Below are 17788 nucleotides of genomic sequence, written 5' to 3'. Positions count from 1 at the left end.
CAAACTGAACTGTATTGTAATGTCTAAGAGCTTGCGATAATGTGTTGCGGAGATCTGTTTACATGCTTTCCATGCTTTGTTCATGTTTTACGCATTTCGCCCGGGTGTGGTCAACGACTTCTAGAATCTTCCACAAACTACGTGGGTTTTGTTAAAGTTTCTGAATCATGTCAACGCGGTATGTTCTTTTAATTCGAATTTACCAACAACTAAGACTTCCATCAAACACAATCTAGATATGTTAGTTTTAGCTGGGACAACCCCTGCAAGAACATTTATCATAGATACTCAAGCTTAGACAGCAGTAATCTCGTGAGCTCAGTGAGTCGTACAATATGTACGGGAACTTATCAAAAAATCCCGGACCGGGTGGTTTGGTGACTCATAAACATACGTGGGCGATCGACCGAGCTGTTTTGTGATCCAGTGCCGGAAAAGGAAGTACTGCTTCGAGGATCTAAGACTGAATGAACTCACGATCCGCCCTAGGTTCTCCTGACTAGGAAAACCGGACTCATACTCTATCTGAAGCTTGATGAGGAATAGTTACATTATGCATGAATGAACTGAAACACACTGAAATTGGATATACACAACGATAGTTTCGAAACTCCAAAACCGTTGACACAATAAGCTCAAACATAACCTTCAAACAATCCGTAATATTGTAAAATTGGCAATTACGCTTCCCTACTGTCCTTTAGTAGTCTAATGGCACACAATACCCTATACAGCACCGTAGGAAGGGACTTAGTCAGTGCAAATATAACACCGACAAGCCTTGCTAGTTGTTGGAACACTAACCACCTGTGGCAGGTGTGTTACAGTGGCACGTGACACTTCGCGTTCAGTGTTTTCGTTGCAATCAAAACGAGCACTGAATAACTCCTGGTAACGTTTCCGTGTTCGTAAAAGCCAATGCCCATGGAACACAAACCAAACCCTGAACAACTCTCCAGACTCTCGAAGGCAATTGAAACGTCACAGTCGAGCTAGCTCGTGACCCTTGTGACGAAACAATCTGTTCAGAATCACGTGAATGTTCTCGACGTGCCATGGTGTTGAAATATCTCTAATTTTGTTGCATCAAGTTGTATTGCGTGTTGTTCTGTTTTATAAATGTTTGGCTTTGATACAATTCCAGTGTATCTGATTTAATGTTGGCTTACTTACAGGCTTAAACCATGCACACGCATTATACCTTATCGACAGACAGGCTATCAATTTCAGGTATTCTGAGGTTTGACCTTTAATCGAACCCACAATTTCTATTCACAGAAAACCACCCAAAATTTGGATCTCAGTCAGTAGTAATTTATTCATTGTCACAAAATCCACAGACTTGTGACAGTGCTGATATTATACGGCCTTACGAAGCGCTGAGATTTTCCAAAATAGACGTTAACTTGAGCCTTCAGCTACAAGATCAAACATGATGCATTTTTGAAATGTTACAGAGGAAATGCCATGAAGATTAAAGCCAAGCTTCGACTGTATTTAACTGGAGCACGAATCAATTATCGCCCCAAGCTGCTGATTCGCTGCGCGGGTATTATTTGGTTTCTTTATTTAATTTCTTTGAGTAAACGTGACAGATTTAATGCGTTTCAAAGTGACCGCATCAAGTGTTAGTTTGTCTGTTTTCATGCGTTTCAAAGTGACTGCATTTCGTGTTAGTTTGTCTGCCAGTCTGTGGTTCAAACAAACTTAACTTGACGCTTATGTGTTGCCTAAACTGCCGGAAATTTAATCCATTTGAAAACAATCAATGCAAATAGTGCTTGTTGTTATAATTATTTGAAACTTTTGAGCAAATCTACTTTAAAACAATGAATACAAAATCATATCAAGGCTGCCAAACATCATTCAAAATAATCAATGCCACGGACTACAAGCTTGAATCATGGATTCACAAAACAAACCAACAGTCATAACATTACAAAAACTTGACACAAAGAAAACACACTATACCCTGGCATCTTCAAAAACACTTACAAAGCGTACGGTCAGCACTGCAACTAAATCTTGTGCTAGCACAGACACAATGGGCGTACTTTTGGTTCGAAAACCATATGCTGATTGCACGGTTGATTACTTCCCGTAATTCAAATTGCTCCATGCCGCTATTTAGCGGTAGATTACTTTACTTGTTTTATGCCGTTGGAGGTCGGTAAAGGTGGTAAATTATTTTTGGAAACTACGGTTGGCAACATCGGTCAAACGCCTGCCCATCAACCAGGACATTCTGGGTTCGAACCCAGGTGTGGTAAAAAACTGTTTCTTTACACTGAAAACGTGATAAATGTGCAGAGACGAAAAGGGAAAACAAAAAGAAAAGGGAAAACAAATAATACAGTGCTACAGTAATAGTTTAAAGGAAAAAGAAAATTTTGAAGAACGCGTACAGTTGACTATCAAAGAACGCGTACAGTTAACTAAGCTTTTAGGGACTTACATTGAAACTCTCTTTTATGTTTGTTGGATGTGGAAACATCGCCCTTCACCCAATTAATAATCCATACAAAGCACTTGCTTTTAAACAGGTTTAAATTTTATATTAAAAAGAATCAGACGAAGCGTATACGGCAAATTACATTGTAAAAACCATCCCTATTTAAAGAGAATGCCTTGTGTCTTTCAAGTTTGGTTCCGAAAGTCGGTTAGATAATTGTTAAGTGCCAAAGTATTCATAGGACGGTTGCATATCGACGTAATCTCCGGTGTCTATGCTTTGTCCAGGATTAACGTAGCTGTGGATCCTTCTTGTAGGTTCATGGGTTTGCCTAAAACAACAAACACGTGAGAGCTGCATACAGGGTGTATACACGCACTGTTTCGAACTGTAAGGTCTCATCGGTACAGCTGGTGACTGTGGCACAGGGCTAGCTTATAAACTAGCAGGTAAACAGATTTCCACTTTGTGGTACCTTTCGGTCAATCGTCGATCCGTTCGGTACCAAAGGTAACAATCAACAGAGACAAACCACGTGGAGCGCACTATGGCCAAACAACTGTTAGGGATCCAAACACGTGGACGTGAGAAAGTCTGGATATGATTTAAATTTAAAGCTTTACTAACGGTGTGTGTCATGGTTTTGTAAATTTCCACCATTTACCCTTACGTGTTCTAAAGCTGGCAGGGTCGTAAATTCGAATCTCACCGGAAGCAAGAATTTAAAAAAAACATTTTGGCGTATTGAGAATGGGACTTTAAGACTGTTAAGGCAGCAGTGTCACCTTATCATGTGTCTCAACGCATCACAGGGTATTAAGTTTACAAGCAAAAGTAATATCATGGTTTGCGATAGTTGCCAAAAGTAATATACATTTAAAAAAATAATAATAACCACAAATGTTTTACTCACTCGAGGCTGTTGGGATTCTGAGATCTCCCAGCTACTTGGGCTGAGGCTAAGGTTTGGGCTCGGGTTGGGCCTGGGGATAGGGTTGAGATTTGAACTCGGGCTCCTTTCCGTGTTTCATTGTATACGTTTGTTGTTCTGGACTTTTGATGATTTGAGTTTGGTCCACTTGTTTCTGAACACAGCAAGGTCGTAATGTTTTGTGTCATTTTGGAGCTTTGGACTAACGTAATAGACTATACTATTCTACCAGGTCAATTTCTTTGAACAAAACACATATTTCTCTTAGTTGTTTTCAATCTTTATCAGCCCAATTACTTACTGTTTGTACTGAGTTTTCCGGACTGTTTGTTCTTGTACAATTTTACAGCCAGAACGACGGCAACCACTAGAAAAACCCCTAGTAGAGTTCCAAGCGGAATAACAAGAGTCAAGGTTGGCGCATAATCCGCATATGACTCTACTGGTATTTCCTTCTGCCTAAAACCACATTGAGATAATTCACTACCACCACGCTATTGTTATATCTGTGGCTTATTGCATCGTAGGTTAGATTGCAGGTGGACACAAGACTAAAATGAAAAAGAGAAAATGCCGAAACTGCCAAAAAAGGGAAACACTAAAATGACAATAAAACAGCCTCCAGCGGTTCGCGTTTACATTCAACTGATTAAATCCTGTGTCCTCAAACATTTGCAAGTTTGAGTAGGAAAATCAAAGCAAATGTGCATATGTTTTGAACACTGCTTTGCCCATCGTCGGTGCATCTAAGTTTGAACTGTAAAGTTATATTTTTCCGACGAGACAAAATGTTAGTACTTTTAGCGAAAACATTAATTCCGCGCTAACAGCCAGCAGGACATATAGGTGTTGTTCTTACCGAACACGTATTGTAACTCTACTGATTTCGTAAAAGGGGTGAGATGAATTAATAACCACCAAGTAATCACCAATATCTGTATTCGTAACCTGCACGAAATAAAAGGTGTTATAATGTTTATGGAATAAAAATACTGTGACTTTAATATACATTACGACAGATACTTGTGTTTCGTCAGTAAACTTAGTTCACTAAATGGTGTTGGTGACTTAACTAAAGGAAAATTAAGGAAAAATTCCCTGAACAAGCAACAAGAACTCACTGTTTTGAAATGAAGAACAACTTGGGTTTCGGTTTGATTGCTGAAATAATACATGTTCTTCACAGCGATTCCTGAAACAAAAGGAAACAGTTGTTGTAAATGTTTGGTTCATTTTGTCCTGTTTAGTTTTCATTAAAATATTGGTAAAATATTTTACTCATGGATCGAGACCAGGGTTACAAGTAACACTCGGCAAAATATTGCAATATTGCCAGAAGAACCGATTGCAGCAACAAAACATGACTGCCAGCAACAGTAGTAATATTATTTATGGTATATTTATTGGAGAAAACGTTTTTGTCGTGACGCAAGGATAAGTAACTTTTCATGAAGATAACAAACAATAATAATAGTAGGTGTTTCGCATTGAAATTGCAGCAACTTAACGTTACCTTTATTGTAAATGGAGACAGATCCTTGTGGTGACGTGGGTGGGTTGGATTTAAATTTGTATTCAACGAAGTCGGTTTTGCCAAGTGTGACTTCCGCATCAACCGTTGTGTTCGGATCAATGAGCGGTGGAACTGCAAAATAAACGCAAAACACTTCAAAAATGATTTAAATCAGTCCCCACACAAACGGCATCCTTTGCTTGTCACATCACCATGCAACGTCCAATGATACTACGACAATCTGCATGTAATATGCATGCCAGTGGGTTTGTGTTGTGAGTCATCATTGGTGTTTATTAAATACGCCATTTTTAGATTCGATATCTCATGTAAATAAACGTTTGTTTAACATTTAAGGAGATGCCAAGAATACAAACTTTCATGTTTAGATTCGATTTATTGTGACCGTATATAGATTCGTTTCGAATTGTTGTAGTCCCAGAAATTACAGTAGTTAAGTGAAAGTGTGGTTACGCCCAACACCTTATATTTAACTTGTGACACAACTTACACTGAACATCGAGTATTACCGACTTGCTTTGCGACTGGTGGAGGTTGACTGACGTCTGTTTACAAGTAAGACGACTGTTGTGGTGGGAAGGGGTCAGGGTGACGTTGCCCCACGCGTACTGTTAGGTCACAAATATTGTTACGCCACAAACTTTGCTCCTACACACTGCCCACTACAATACGGGGATAAATACAATTGATTACACTGCTGTTCTGTATTATGTAAAATGTTTCGGTGGAATTGAACCATGACATAGCAAAACTCTTTGCATATAATTCCTATATACGCAGGTAACATCGCTCAGTTAATTTTTAATAGCGGTTTCTGTCTCTTATTCAACATTACGACGAGGATAACCAAGCACAGTACAGCGTTTAACATCCTTTGTACAATTCTTTAAAATACATAACACGACTGACCTTGCTGCCGAAGAAAACTTGGTTATCCAAGGTCAAGTTGATTTGGTTCATGGTCGGGTTGAACGGGTCGCAGTAAAATAGAACCGGTGTGTTGTATATTAAAGTTTGCTTCTGACCTGCGTTGTTGATGTCAACGAACTGACCTGGGTTTTAAAACTTGTGTAGAATTGAGAAAATAAAAATATCACGACCTGTCTGTGCGAAAAGCTCATGAGGATTTACCTTAAATTATTCAGTAAAACGCCAAACGCTTTGTCATCGAACCACGATTTAATATAAAAACGTATCAGAAAAAGGACAAATAACTCTAAAACCTTCGTAGCAACTCAGGTTTGAGTCGTTCCACTTCGCAAAGGCATCGCATGCAACCACTGCACTTCGGTACATGTGCGCGGAGTTTTCAACAAATACTGAATTCTTGCACGAAACTGTAGCCTTGCTTCCAAATTGACGATCAGAAATGAGAAGTTGTTTTGTTGTTTGTAGGTTTGTAAATTGTGGACAATCTGAAAGTATGGTTATAGTTTCAAGAAGGTTAATCATTCCCTGGTTACTGGTCTTTGACTTTCGTTGGACAAAACGACTTTTAATAGATTTATTTAACATTTTACTTACACGAACAAAAGACTTACATTTTCCGTAGATAATTGGAGAATCATATCTGTTACCAAACGACGAGTTTGTCGACCTTAAAGTAATCCTGTAACTGCCCTGGATGACTCTGAACATAACTACTTTAATAATTGCAGTTTTCTCGACGGCTTCGTTGGATAATTTCATGTGAGGATAAAATGTTGTGAAATTTTCGTCAAGGCTAAATTGTCTGTACAAATGGTACCATTTGGGTGCCTCAACTAATACTACTTCCACTGTGTCGTATTTAAGGATTAGTTCCATAGTAATGTTATGGATTCCCACTGCTCGTTGATTGCTTGAATATCCTGACTCATATGTAACGTCCCATTTATCTACAAACATTTTATGAGATTAACGTGGTATTGGGAACTAGTAACGAGATATAGGAAACCAGGCGTTGTCACTGACTTGGATATGATTTGTCAGTTTAGCCAAATACAATGCCATTGAGTTAGAAAATATCGTTACATCTGACATTACCCGCAATATGCGAGGTTTCATTGTGTACAATATGCGTGGCTAAACTACGCGGCACCCATTTCTACAATTTCTTGAATAGTTTGCTTTTAAAGATAAAACATTCACAAAGCACAGGATTAAACAAAGATTACATGTTGTTCTTTGTAAAATTTAACAAATAAATACACGGTAAACCTGTACTTACCTGCACCGGCGGAAGATACCAATACTCCCATCAGTACAGCAACCACCAAAAAGGGTTTTGTAAAGCCCATCACCACGACTCAAACCTAGCTACCACAAGCAAACCACTTAAAGGAACAATGCACACTTAGTGGTAGGGAGGGCAAGCTCTTGTTGTGTATCACCTACACACACACAGATAGAACAATAAGGTGTTGTATCATTATGCATTGCAGAAGAGGTGTCCATGGCTGTGCATAACCAGTGGGTGTTTATTGTATGCAAAAGGACTGACAGACTGTATGTTAATGTCTATTGCAATTTTGTGAGATAGTTTCGTTACAAAAAAAATATATGCCAGAAGATTTGTTCGTTCCAAAGTTGTTTGTAATTTGCCCCTCTTAATAAATAACGCAATCACATCATGTGGAATATAGGTTACGCGTCCACGATAATGATATTTGAGGCACGCTTTGAAATGTACGTAATTTACTCGACCACTGAATCACATTATATTATATTAAAACATCTGCACCTGAATTGCAATGTTCCTGCAATACAACAGACTTTATCGTCAGCTAGTTTTTTATTTGCAATTTTGCCCAACCCGGCATAATTAGTTTCATCATCGCATAAAGGTCGTGTCTTGGATAAAATTAACTGGTTTGGCGTTTCCAGAAATTGTGACTTAATTTGGCTACAATTATCTTTGAAACAAAATTACAACAGAAATATACGAATCTTTGCAACAGAGAAGGCGTGTGAAAGGCCTTTGCTCTATTGCGCCAATTAGTGGTAAGAAACTGTACTTGTTTTCACCATTTGAGGGTCAGTGAATTCATACAATCATAATTACACCAAAGCGGTTATCATAAGTGTCGCATAAATATTACAAGAACGAAAATATAGCAACAATACAAACATGTACAGTACAAATAATAATGGTTTTCATCTTTATTAGAGCTTTGTGTGTAAGAAATGACTGTGGATTTATTGAACAATAAAAGTTCTGATGGAAAGTTAGTAAACCCCAGCGTGAATTAGGCCAGCAACCAACCAAAAACATAAAAGCATGGAATTTAAATCGAGCCGCACCAACAAAACTTAATATATTTTTTTGTTCTTATATCCAAAGCTACATTCTGAAGTCGGTGTGATTATCGTTATGGGCCAGAGTATTCGTACAGTGCTTCTGGTTGCATGTCGATGTAGTCTTCGGTGTGTGTTTTTTGTCCCTTTTGGTTGGCGTAGTTATGATTCCTTCCTGTCGGTTGATGGACTTGTGATCTGAAATGTTCGTGGAAGTCGTGAATTGAATTTAAAGCTTTACTTTCCGTTTGTGTCATGGTTTGGTAAATTTTCTCCATTTATCCTTTTACGGGAAGAGCGTATTCTAGTGTTGTACGGGTCGTAAGTTCAAACCTCACCGGAAGCGAGATTTTGAAATTCGTTCTGTCGATTTAGTAGGACTGTATTGCTATCTTATCTTATATTGGTGCATATATCACATTTGTGATACAAAACAATTCAAAAACCCACATTGTAAACATGAATTATATTGTAGTAGGCAATGGTTAACCACCAGTAAACAAATGATAGTTTTTTACTATAGAGTTCACTACCTATTGCGATGAAATAAGATAAAAATTGACCTCAAATGTTTTACTCACCTGAGGCGGTTGGGATTCTGAGCTCTTGCAGGTACTTGGGCTGGAGCTGAGGTTTGGACTGGTGTTGCTCTTTGGGCCGGGGCTTGTTTCTGTGTTTTGTTGTACACGTTTGTAGTCCTGGTTTGTTCATGTGTTTCTATATGCATCAATATTGTAATGTTTCTGTGCATTTTTTGACACTTGTACTAATCTAAAAGAATACTTTCCATAATTAGTTAAAAGCTAAACCGACCTATACTTACTGTTAATGCTGATGCTTTCCAACTGCTTGTTCTTGCACAATTTCACTGCAAGGACGACTGCAACCACTGAAACGACCGCTAGCAAAATTCCAAGTGGAATAATAACAGCCATTGATGCACAATCCACATGCAATTCTGGTGAGTTCTTGACCCTTAGAAGGTTAGGGTTAACCGTTGCATACAAGTTGACACAAAAGTAATGTATTTTTGTCTATCCAGTCCTAACGTCGTAACGCCCATTACATAACAACAATAATGGGTCAGAAACTCATATTAAGGACAGGGGCTTAGAGACTTTTATCAAAGACAGGGTGGTAATTTCATACCGGACACGAATCGTCACCCTTTCGGTTACGGTAAAGGGGTCGCCCGAATTAATGACCACAAAGTATTTTCCATCATCTGAGTTCGTAACCTGCGTAAATGAAATAATACATAGTAGTATATTACGAGGGGAAGTCAATTACATAACACAGACAAAACTCACTGTTTTGAAATGAAGGACAACTTGGGTTTCGGTTTGGTTGGTGAAGTAATACATGTTCTTCACAGCGATTCCTAATAAAAAGGCAAAAGTTAAAACTTTCATTACTTATTGTAGTCCTGATTGGTTGTTCTCGAAAAACAAATCTAGTATTCGTTTCATGTGTTGTATTTTGTAAATTTCTTGTGCAGTAGAATATCCACCATTTCTCGTTTGCTGAGGTATGTAAACTTAATGATTCTACCACTCGGAAATATTTCAAACTTAAACGTGGGAGTTGCTACTTTTAATGGGAGAATTTGATTCAAGTAATCGCAATTGTGGACATTTATTGTGTTTAACATGCTGTCCAGTGGTTCTTACCGTCCTTGTAAACAACGACAGCTCCTTGTGGTGGCGTAGGTGGGTTGGATTTAAATTTGTATTCAACAAAGTCATTTTTTCCAAGTGTGACTTCCGCATCAACCGTTGTGTTTGGATCAATGAGCGGTGGATCTAAAGATAACACCTGAAAATGAGTGAATTGGCCGCGGGTTCTCGGGTTTGTATATTTATAAATAGGATTGTGTTATTCAGAAACCAATCTATTTTGAATTGTGCTTCGCGTATACTTATTAAAAAACTGGCATTCGTACGATTTATAAATAACGGCCGAACACTTCCAAATTCCTTTATGTTGAAGACCAAGACTTACTTAACTTGTGACTTATACATGGAGAAACTAACCTACAATGCAGAAAACATTGAAATGTTTCATGTATTTACAATACGTTTCGGCAAAAACATATGCCATCATCAATTGAAAAATGGCGTATCAGTTTAAACACTAAATTTGTGCTTTTTATTTTTTAACACAATGTCAACATAATGTAGAAAACACATCATGACCAAATCTTTTTATTTAACTTGTGACACAACTTACACTGAACATCGAGTATTACCGACTTGCTTTGCGACTGGTGGAGGTTGGCTGATGTCTGTTTACAAATGAGACGACTGTTGTGGTGGGAAGGGGTCAGGGTGACGTTGCCCCACGCGTACTGTTACGTCACAAATATAAATTTAACCGTAGATAACTCTCTTGGTGTCAACCGTACATAAATACCACTAACACCACTGCTGTTTTGGAATATACATATTATGGTCACGAGGAAAGAGTACAATACCAGCTTTTGTGTCATCGCCTTACACAAACAATGTGGTGCTCCCGAGCACAACACAAAAATCCCCATTTAACACTAATTCCAAGATTTTAACACGACTGACCTTGCTTCCGAAAAAAGCTTGGTCATCCAAGGTCAAGTTGATTTGATTCATGTTCGGGTTGAACGGGTCGCAGTAAAATAAAACCGGTGTGTTGTACGTTAAAGTTTGCTTCTGACCTGCGTTGTTGACGTCAACAAACTGACCTGGGTTTAAAACTTGTATGAATGTGCGTTTAAACCAATGTTCCAGATGTATGTGTTGTGGTTTCAAGATATGCACAATTTATGCTGGCAAAGGTTACTGTTTGTACGTAAAACTGTAGTGTTGTAGACGCTACGTAAAACCGTGTCTTAACATAAAAAGGTAACAGAAAAAACGAAAACAAAATTGTGCAGTTTGACAAAAAGTTTGTCATATAACCTTCGTAACAACTCAGATTTGAGTCATTCCACTTCGCAAAGGCATCGCATTCAACCACTGCACTTCGGTAAATAAGGGTCGAGTTTTCAACAAATACTGAATTCTTGCACGAAACTGTAGCCTTGCTTCCAAATTTTCGATCAGAATTGAGAAGTTGTTTTGGGGTTTGCAAGTTGGTGAATTCTGGACAATCTAAAATTGATTGTTTAAATTTACATCTTCGTTTATTATAAGTCTACATAATGGCTTGTGTTTCTGATTTGTTGATTATTTGGAGATAAGAAACCTCCGCAACTTACTTGTGTTGTTCTCAACAGAATTATTTCACTTTTTACAAATCAAATTTAATCATGTTGATTTTGCGCAAATTAACACCTTTGACATTATCATTTTCTCATATATTTTTTTACTTACATGTGACTATGATAGTTGGGGAATCGTATTTGTTACCAAACGACGTGTTTGTTGACCACACAGAAATACTGATGTTGCCTTGGCGCGCACCAGACAGGAGAGTTTTAATCACTACAGTTTTATCTGTTGCCACATTGGATATTTTGCCGTAAGGCAAAGTTCCTGTGTAATTGTGGGAAAGATTGAACGCGAGGTAACTGTTCTGGAAGTGGTATATATAGACTTTTGCTATTTCAACCGTGTCGTATTCAAGGATTAATGTCAGAGTAATGTTTGGAATTCCAACCGCCCGTTGATTGCCTGGATATCCTGATATAAATGTGACATTCCATTTTCCTACAAACAATGCAACAATGTATTAATAAGATAACCAGCATTTTATTCCATTGCTATAGTGACTGTATCTAGTGTGCACACTAAGCGACCTAAATCGTATGTTATTTAGAATAAGAACCTTGGATGATTTAAAAAGTATCGAATAATTACAGAAAAATGCTGTTGTCAAAACTCTAACGTTGACATAATGTTTTCCATAATGCGTGGATTTACGTCTGTATTCAACTATGGTGCAAACAAGTTTACCATCGACTTGGACTGAATAAATTGATGCCAAAAACCCGCAACTTGCAAGGTCAAAATTTACTCCGATTTGCGCACTTCAACTAATTCAATCCACCTTTAATAATTTCACGAATATTTTGAAAGGTACAGCAGAGACTCAATGATTTCAAGCTCGGAAACATATGGTGACATGGGCGATCACGTGCCTCAATTAAACAGTACTCGGTATGTACGCTTAATGCACTTACCTGCTCGAGAACAAGTCACAAATATTCCCAAAAGCACAACGACCATCAAACCAAACCATTGCAATTTAAAATCCATCACCAAGAATCGAACTTTGCTGCATCAAACCGACCACAGCAATGTTTAATAAACACTAATCGGTAAAGAGAGCAGATATGTCCATTTGTTTGTATTCCTGGCTCTCCTACGCACGCTGAGATAAAACATTAAGGTGCTGCACTGTTATAGGATACAGACGAGGTGTATCTATTAAGGGAAATATAGAGTGGGCGTTTGTGTGCACGGGGTTGTATTTTAGTTTTAAAATAACCTGGTGATAACGCAGCTTTTGTATTAAACCCAAGGTTTGTAATCGGAAGATAAGTTTAATTTTAAAAATATAAAGTTACGTAAATTGGATTCGTGGGACCATATATTGATAATTACACAGCTTTCATTTTGGATAAGTTTTAAAAGTAAGGCCATAAACTACTATACATCCCAGTCAACATATTGCTTCATTTTAGTTTGCGAAACGTCGATTTTACCGTGCTACGTTGTTCCTTATTATAAATTGCTTACACAATTGTAGTTCATTTGTTAAATAGCATCTGCTTTTCAGGCCTTTCTTTTATAGGTCATTTTAAAGTTGGCTCAATTACAAGCACTCGAAACGTAAAACAAACGAAAACAACAACATGCCCTGTATCCATAGGGTTACCCGAGCCCCCTAAATTACCCATAACCCCGCGACGGTAGCCACTTCAGCCTAGAACCCGTGTCGCCTGTTTCAGTGTGGTATAATCTCGCCACACAAGGCGTCGTCTGTCGAAGCCCAACGCCCTACAACCCATATGTTTGCGTAGGGATTGACGACGTCGGTTACAATGGGTTAATCGGGTCGTCAGTCTTTACTAATGGATTCAGATCCTTATCTGAGGTTTCGAGTCGGTCTCTACTTTGTTTCCTGTGCGTGTTAAAGTTTTTCTTGTCACGTCTCTAAGCGTACGGAGAAGCACGACTGACAGGGGGTTTGATGCTTTATACGAGTTCCCGCAAATTAAGGAATACAAAATAACAAGATAAGTGAAGTTTTCGGTTAAAAACAGCGGCACGTTGCAAGTTATATCCTTGTTCAAATAAAACAACAATCCTTATTCGAAAAGTCAAACTTAAAACTGAATCACGAATTATGTGGGTTGATTGTATTCTGACTTATTGTAAAAATAACCAAATTCATTCGGTGTGCATAATTAAACAAATATCCGACGGATTGGACAAATGAAATTGTTGGTTTCGGCATTGAATAGCTGACGTCACACCAACCCATACCAAAATACCTGAAATAAAGACAGTCGAAATTTGATATTGGGAGATTTCAACCGTGACCAACTTTATTCGCGGTCATGCGTGTCGTGTTCCGTCCTTAAGATTCTATGTAAGTTATTAACTATTGTTCGCTTGTTGTAAACGATCCGATTATCGCTTGTCGCCTCGCTAAATCTGTTCTTGAATCGAACAACAACAATCGATCCGTAATTCGCGCGCCGATCTTCTAAAATCAAAAGCCAACGTCGGAAATAAGAACTATTGTGTTTGTCATAATGCCGTAATTGTAGTTTTGATTGTGTGGTAACAATGGGGAACAAGGGGCGTCGGCGAAACAAACGAAAGAGGAAAACTGCCGGAATTGCGCCACTTTAATCAGGTGCCGGCGTCCGTCGGTCCCAATATTTGCGTTGCCACTTTCCAGTCCGGTTAATCTCACCTGTAGACAATTGATTGCGCTTAAGACGACTATTGGCCTTTGATGTTCCCCTAATACGCTTGCAATCGTCTTATGTAGAAAGTTGACTGATTGGTTCGTCGTTAATCTACAGTACACTATTTTTTATAGGGGCCGCTTTGATGGTCATTTGTACCCAAGCTCCGTATACGAGCGTAGGTTCCAGACAGTTTTATTGAACGAACACTATTTCCCATGCGGTATATTGATCTACACAGGACCTATGTCTACTAACATTAGGTCATCTTGTCGCCTGTAAAAACACGCACATTGATAGATACCAAGACTTTAATGCATTTCAACATCGACGTCCTGGTCGTCATACAACCAAATACGAAAAAGTTTCATTTACCAGAAGAGCTTTGAATTGACTGAACATTATGTCTGGTGGCGTCGGCAACAAGTTACATCATAGCTTCTTTGAACTTCGTTCTTATTTTGAATATAAATGCCAGAGTTGTCCAATTGCTTTAGCACTAGCTATAGACAACTGGAATATCTTAAGCTTCGCAACAAATCCTATTGTTTCGAAAAAGTTTTCAAAGTTAATATACTTTCCATTCTTGGCCCAAATTGAGTTGCGAATTTTAATAAAACGAATTCCAATCAATCATAATATCAGCCACAATATCACACCTGCAGCGCAGGTCAATCCGTTTCGCACCAGAAAATTTCAAATTCGAATTCGGAAAACAACAAACAGCGTTTGTTGCAAAACAATGGGCGGAAAGAAAAACGCGCGACTCCGTTCCAAACCAACAGTGGCAAGTTTCTTGATACCGTTCTGCTTCCATCGCCACTTCACAGGTGCAAGGAACCGCATCCGCCTGCCCTGTTTTGCAGAATCAACGGGGCGTGAAGTCACGTGCCGGAGACGGCATTTTACACGCTCCCCTGGCAACCGTTGCTAAACAAAAACATTTCCCCCTTGTCGCGTCACAATGTAGCTTCATCAGCTTTGAGGCCGGGGTTTGATTTTTTGTGTTCAAAATAAGTTCGACGACTCGGACAGAAGGTGACGCTTTGATTCGCAAGGCTTGTAATTGGTTTGTGGTGACAGGATAACACACAAATACACCTGTATTTCCTACAAACACGAAAAATCAGTCTCGGAGCGTTTATAGGGAAGTTTTTGAACAGGGTATATCGACGTTTTTTCTTCCATTTATCTAAATTTGATTCTTTGTCTGTTTTCTTTCATTCCGTTTAAAAAACAACAAACAACATCAAAAATTTGTTAAATCGTGAAGTGAATTTTTAAATCACTTTCTTGCTGTTGTATTTTTTCACCGCCAAAGCAATTTTTAAGTTGTTGTTGCACAGCCAACCTGTTTACCGTGATCGGTTAGCATTCGCAGCGTGCTTTGAGAACATCCCAATCCTTTTTACCAATCCATCATGTTTAGTACAAATCCCCGCAGCAACCCAAACCCAACCTCACAAAAATTAACCAGTTTTGGGGGATAATCTTGTTCGGAACCCCAGCCTTACCGCACAATTGAACACCGAACATCACCTGCTCGTCTGTTCAAACGTCACAATGCTGCCTGTCACGTCACAATCACACAAGGGTCACGAACTGCAAGGCGCTGAGTGGTTGGCGGTTGCGTTGAGGTCATTACAGGTCAAGTTGACGTAACAATTAAGTAACCTGCAGACAGCACTGAATAATGGACACAGGATGCGATCTGTGGTTAAAATGTTTCGGATCAAACTCTTGAATAAAAATCAAATGTACCACGTAATTCAATACGGTTTTGTACTGAATAGTATTTATTTGCCAATTTGGGGTTCCTTTATTTTCATTGTATAGCTATGGCTTCAAAATCCCGTTCAGTGTTTTCACATAGCTTTGCCTTCTGCTGTTAAGCGGAAAGGACACAGACTTACTTAAATCTAATTTTCAATCATACGGTGAAATTAAATAAACAGGCCATCGTGGCACGCTCGCTTATTAAATTCCGAAAAGATCAGCCCAAAAAACCCACGCCCAGCGCCGGTAAACGCCCTTGTGTCGTAATAAGCTGGATTAGTGACGTCAGAATACAACCTGCCAGTCGGGGTCGTGCATCCGCCCTTGAAAAAGTAAATCTGATTAGGGGAGAGGGACAATTTGTTTGCTTTTTCCACAGTCATTTGTTAGGGTGTGAAATATCTCACACGACTAAAGGGCGGAGACGGCGCGGGAATTATCAGCATCTGCGCCGGACGAATTTGTTCAAATACCCCCGGTTATCTGTTGGCTTTTGCTCGGGTCAAGGAGCTGCTTACTAAAAATATGCGAATCATTTTAGTGTTAGGTTAAGTGGTTGTGTATTTGCGTGGGAATTCGAAGGAAATGTTCACATGCTGGTTAAAAGCTGCTATTATTACTCACAAATTTGCTGGCAAAAGTATTTGAAATTTTGCATCAAAATTTTTCACAATCGATGTTTCTGTCAATTTTCATTCTGACGTCAGATAATGGCTGCATTATGACGTTTATTTTCGTATCTAGTTCTTAGTATTTGACATATCACGTGACCATTAACATAATTTAAATGTTGAAGTATTTCCAGTAGGATGCTGCTTACATGCGGAAAATATATCTCGGGCAATTTCTCTAGTTAAAAACATGCCGGCACCAGCGGACTCTTGTGATTAATTTTGGATACCTGAACTGAAAACTGGCATGAAATGACAGTCGTACAGGTAGGTTGTAAAAAAGTGGTGCTTCCACATAAAAAAAATGCTTGGTTATCATACAATTGGTTCAAATTAGGTTTTTAATTGGTCGATACAAAAGGCTAACATGATAAGAACAAGCCGCCTTCAAAAGCGTCTTTAACACTTCGTCTTATTTAAACTAATTACTCTGTCTGGCAAGTTCTTGTGAAATCGAACGGCCGTTTGCTTTTTGCAACTTCAAGGTGACAAAATGCCCGCGTTGTTCGCTCACCAAACCTATTGTGACGTACACAATGGACCGTGTCGCCGAACAATTGGCCACGGAAGTTTGTGGGTTTCTTGTAGTCGTTTAAATGTCGCCACTTACTGAGCAGCTGCATTAAGTTTGTTGAAAGGGGTTTATGTTGGTAGTAATTTTTTGGTGAAGGAGTTAGTTTTAGTGCTGGTATTTTCAGGGCAATTTGCAAAAAATGTCAGATTAAGAAGCTTTTTTTGCCTAATGGAAGAACGGATATTATGTTTTCGTGTAAAACTTGTAGCCTATATTTGTGTTTCGAACTGCAGTATTTTGTGTAAAGGCAAAGTTGCAGGAATTTACTTACGTAAGATTCCATTTATCAATTACTTACGTACGGTGGCATTATTCAATTGAAGGGCACGAAGCATTAATGTTTATATTTACATGCATTTCTGGAACTCTTTCCATTCTGTTTTGTTCAGACTCTCGTGTCAGGGCGTCCCGTATTAAAAGCCGTTATATCTGTTGTCTAAAGTCAATAATTCTCATCGCGTATCGAGCTCATTTTTTGCACCGCGACCGTCCTGCGCATTCGAACAGGGGAAACCCCTTGAGATTGTGGCGCGAAGAGAAAAAGGACCGAAGTCTCAGAGAGCGAAGTGTAGAGATGAGCGCAGAGGAAGGTCGGCAGTTCGAGCGAGGTGCGCCAGAACTTGTTTTTCTCGCGTCTCTACTGTTGTTAGTGAGGTTTGTCGCGAGTTCTGACAGGTA

At 38.9% G+C, this 17788-nt stretch overlaps 2 protein-coding genes across 2 annotated transcripts; both read right to left on the bottom strand.

Annotated features, from left to right (window-relative positions):
• Positions 1 to 2456: 2456 nt before the first annotated feature.
• Positions 2457 to 7226, bottom strand: LOC145914097 (uncharacterized). Its single transcript, XM_083001872.1, has 11 exons — positions 7127 to 7226; positions 6459 to 6794; positions 6141 to 6332; positions 5827 to 5969; positions 5408 to 5525; positions 4897 to 5028; positions 4505 to 4575; positions 4243 to 4331; positions 3685 to 3842; positions 3366 to 3537; positions 2457 to 2783 (listed from the first exon to the last, which is right to left on the bottom strand). Exons 1-11 carry the CDS (start codon positions 7194 to 7196, stop codon positions 2672 to 2674), a joined length of 1593 nt encoding a protein of 530 aa, XP_082857998.1. The 5' UTR covers positions 7197 to 7226; the 3' UTR covers positions 2457 to 2671.
• A 511-nt stretch (positions 7227 to 7737) lies between these two features.
• Positions 7738 to 12472, bottom strand: LOC145914160 (uncharacterized). Its single transcript, XM_083001944.1, has 11 exons — positions 12350 to 12472; positions 11541 to 11876; positions 11127 to 11318; positions 10767 to 10909; positions 10423 to 10540; positions 9864 to 9995; positions 9504 to 9574; positions 9343 to 9431; positions 9017 to 9168; positions 8775 to 8910; positions 7738 to 8391 (listed from the first exon to the last, which is right to left on the bottom strand). Exons 1-11 carry the CDS (start codon positions 12423 to 12425, stop codon positions 8268 to 8270), a joined length of 1569 nt encoding a protein of 522 aa, XP_082858070.1. The 5' UTR covers positions 12426 to 12472; the 3' UTR covers positions 7738 to 8267.
• Positions 12473 to 17788: the final 5316 nt, after the last annotated feature.

Source organism: Ascidia mentula, chromosome 9 (genome assembly GCF_947561715.1).
Source record: "Ascidia mentula chromosome 9, kaAscMent1.1, whole genome shotgun sequence".
NCBI classification, from domain to species: domain Eukaryota; kingdom Metazoa; phylum Chordata; class Ascidiacea; order Phlebobranchia; family Ascidiidae; genus Ascidia; species Ascidia mentula.
Note: the sequence above shows the minus strand (reverse complement) of the source record. Positions and strands in the feature narration are given on the sequence as shown.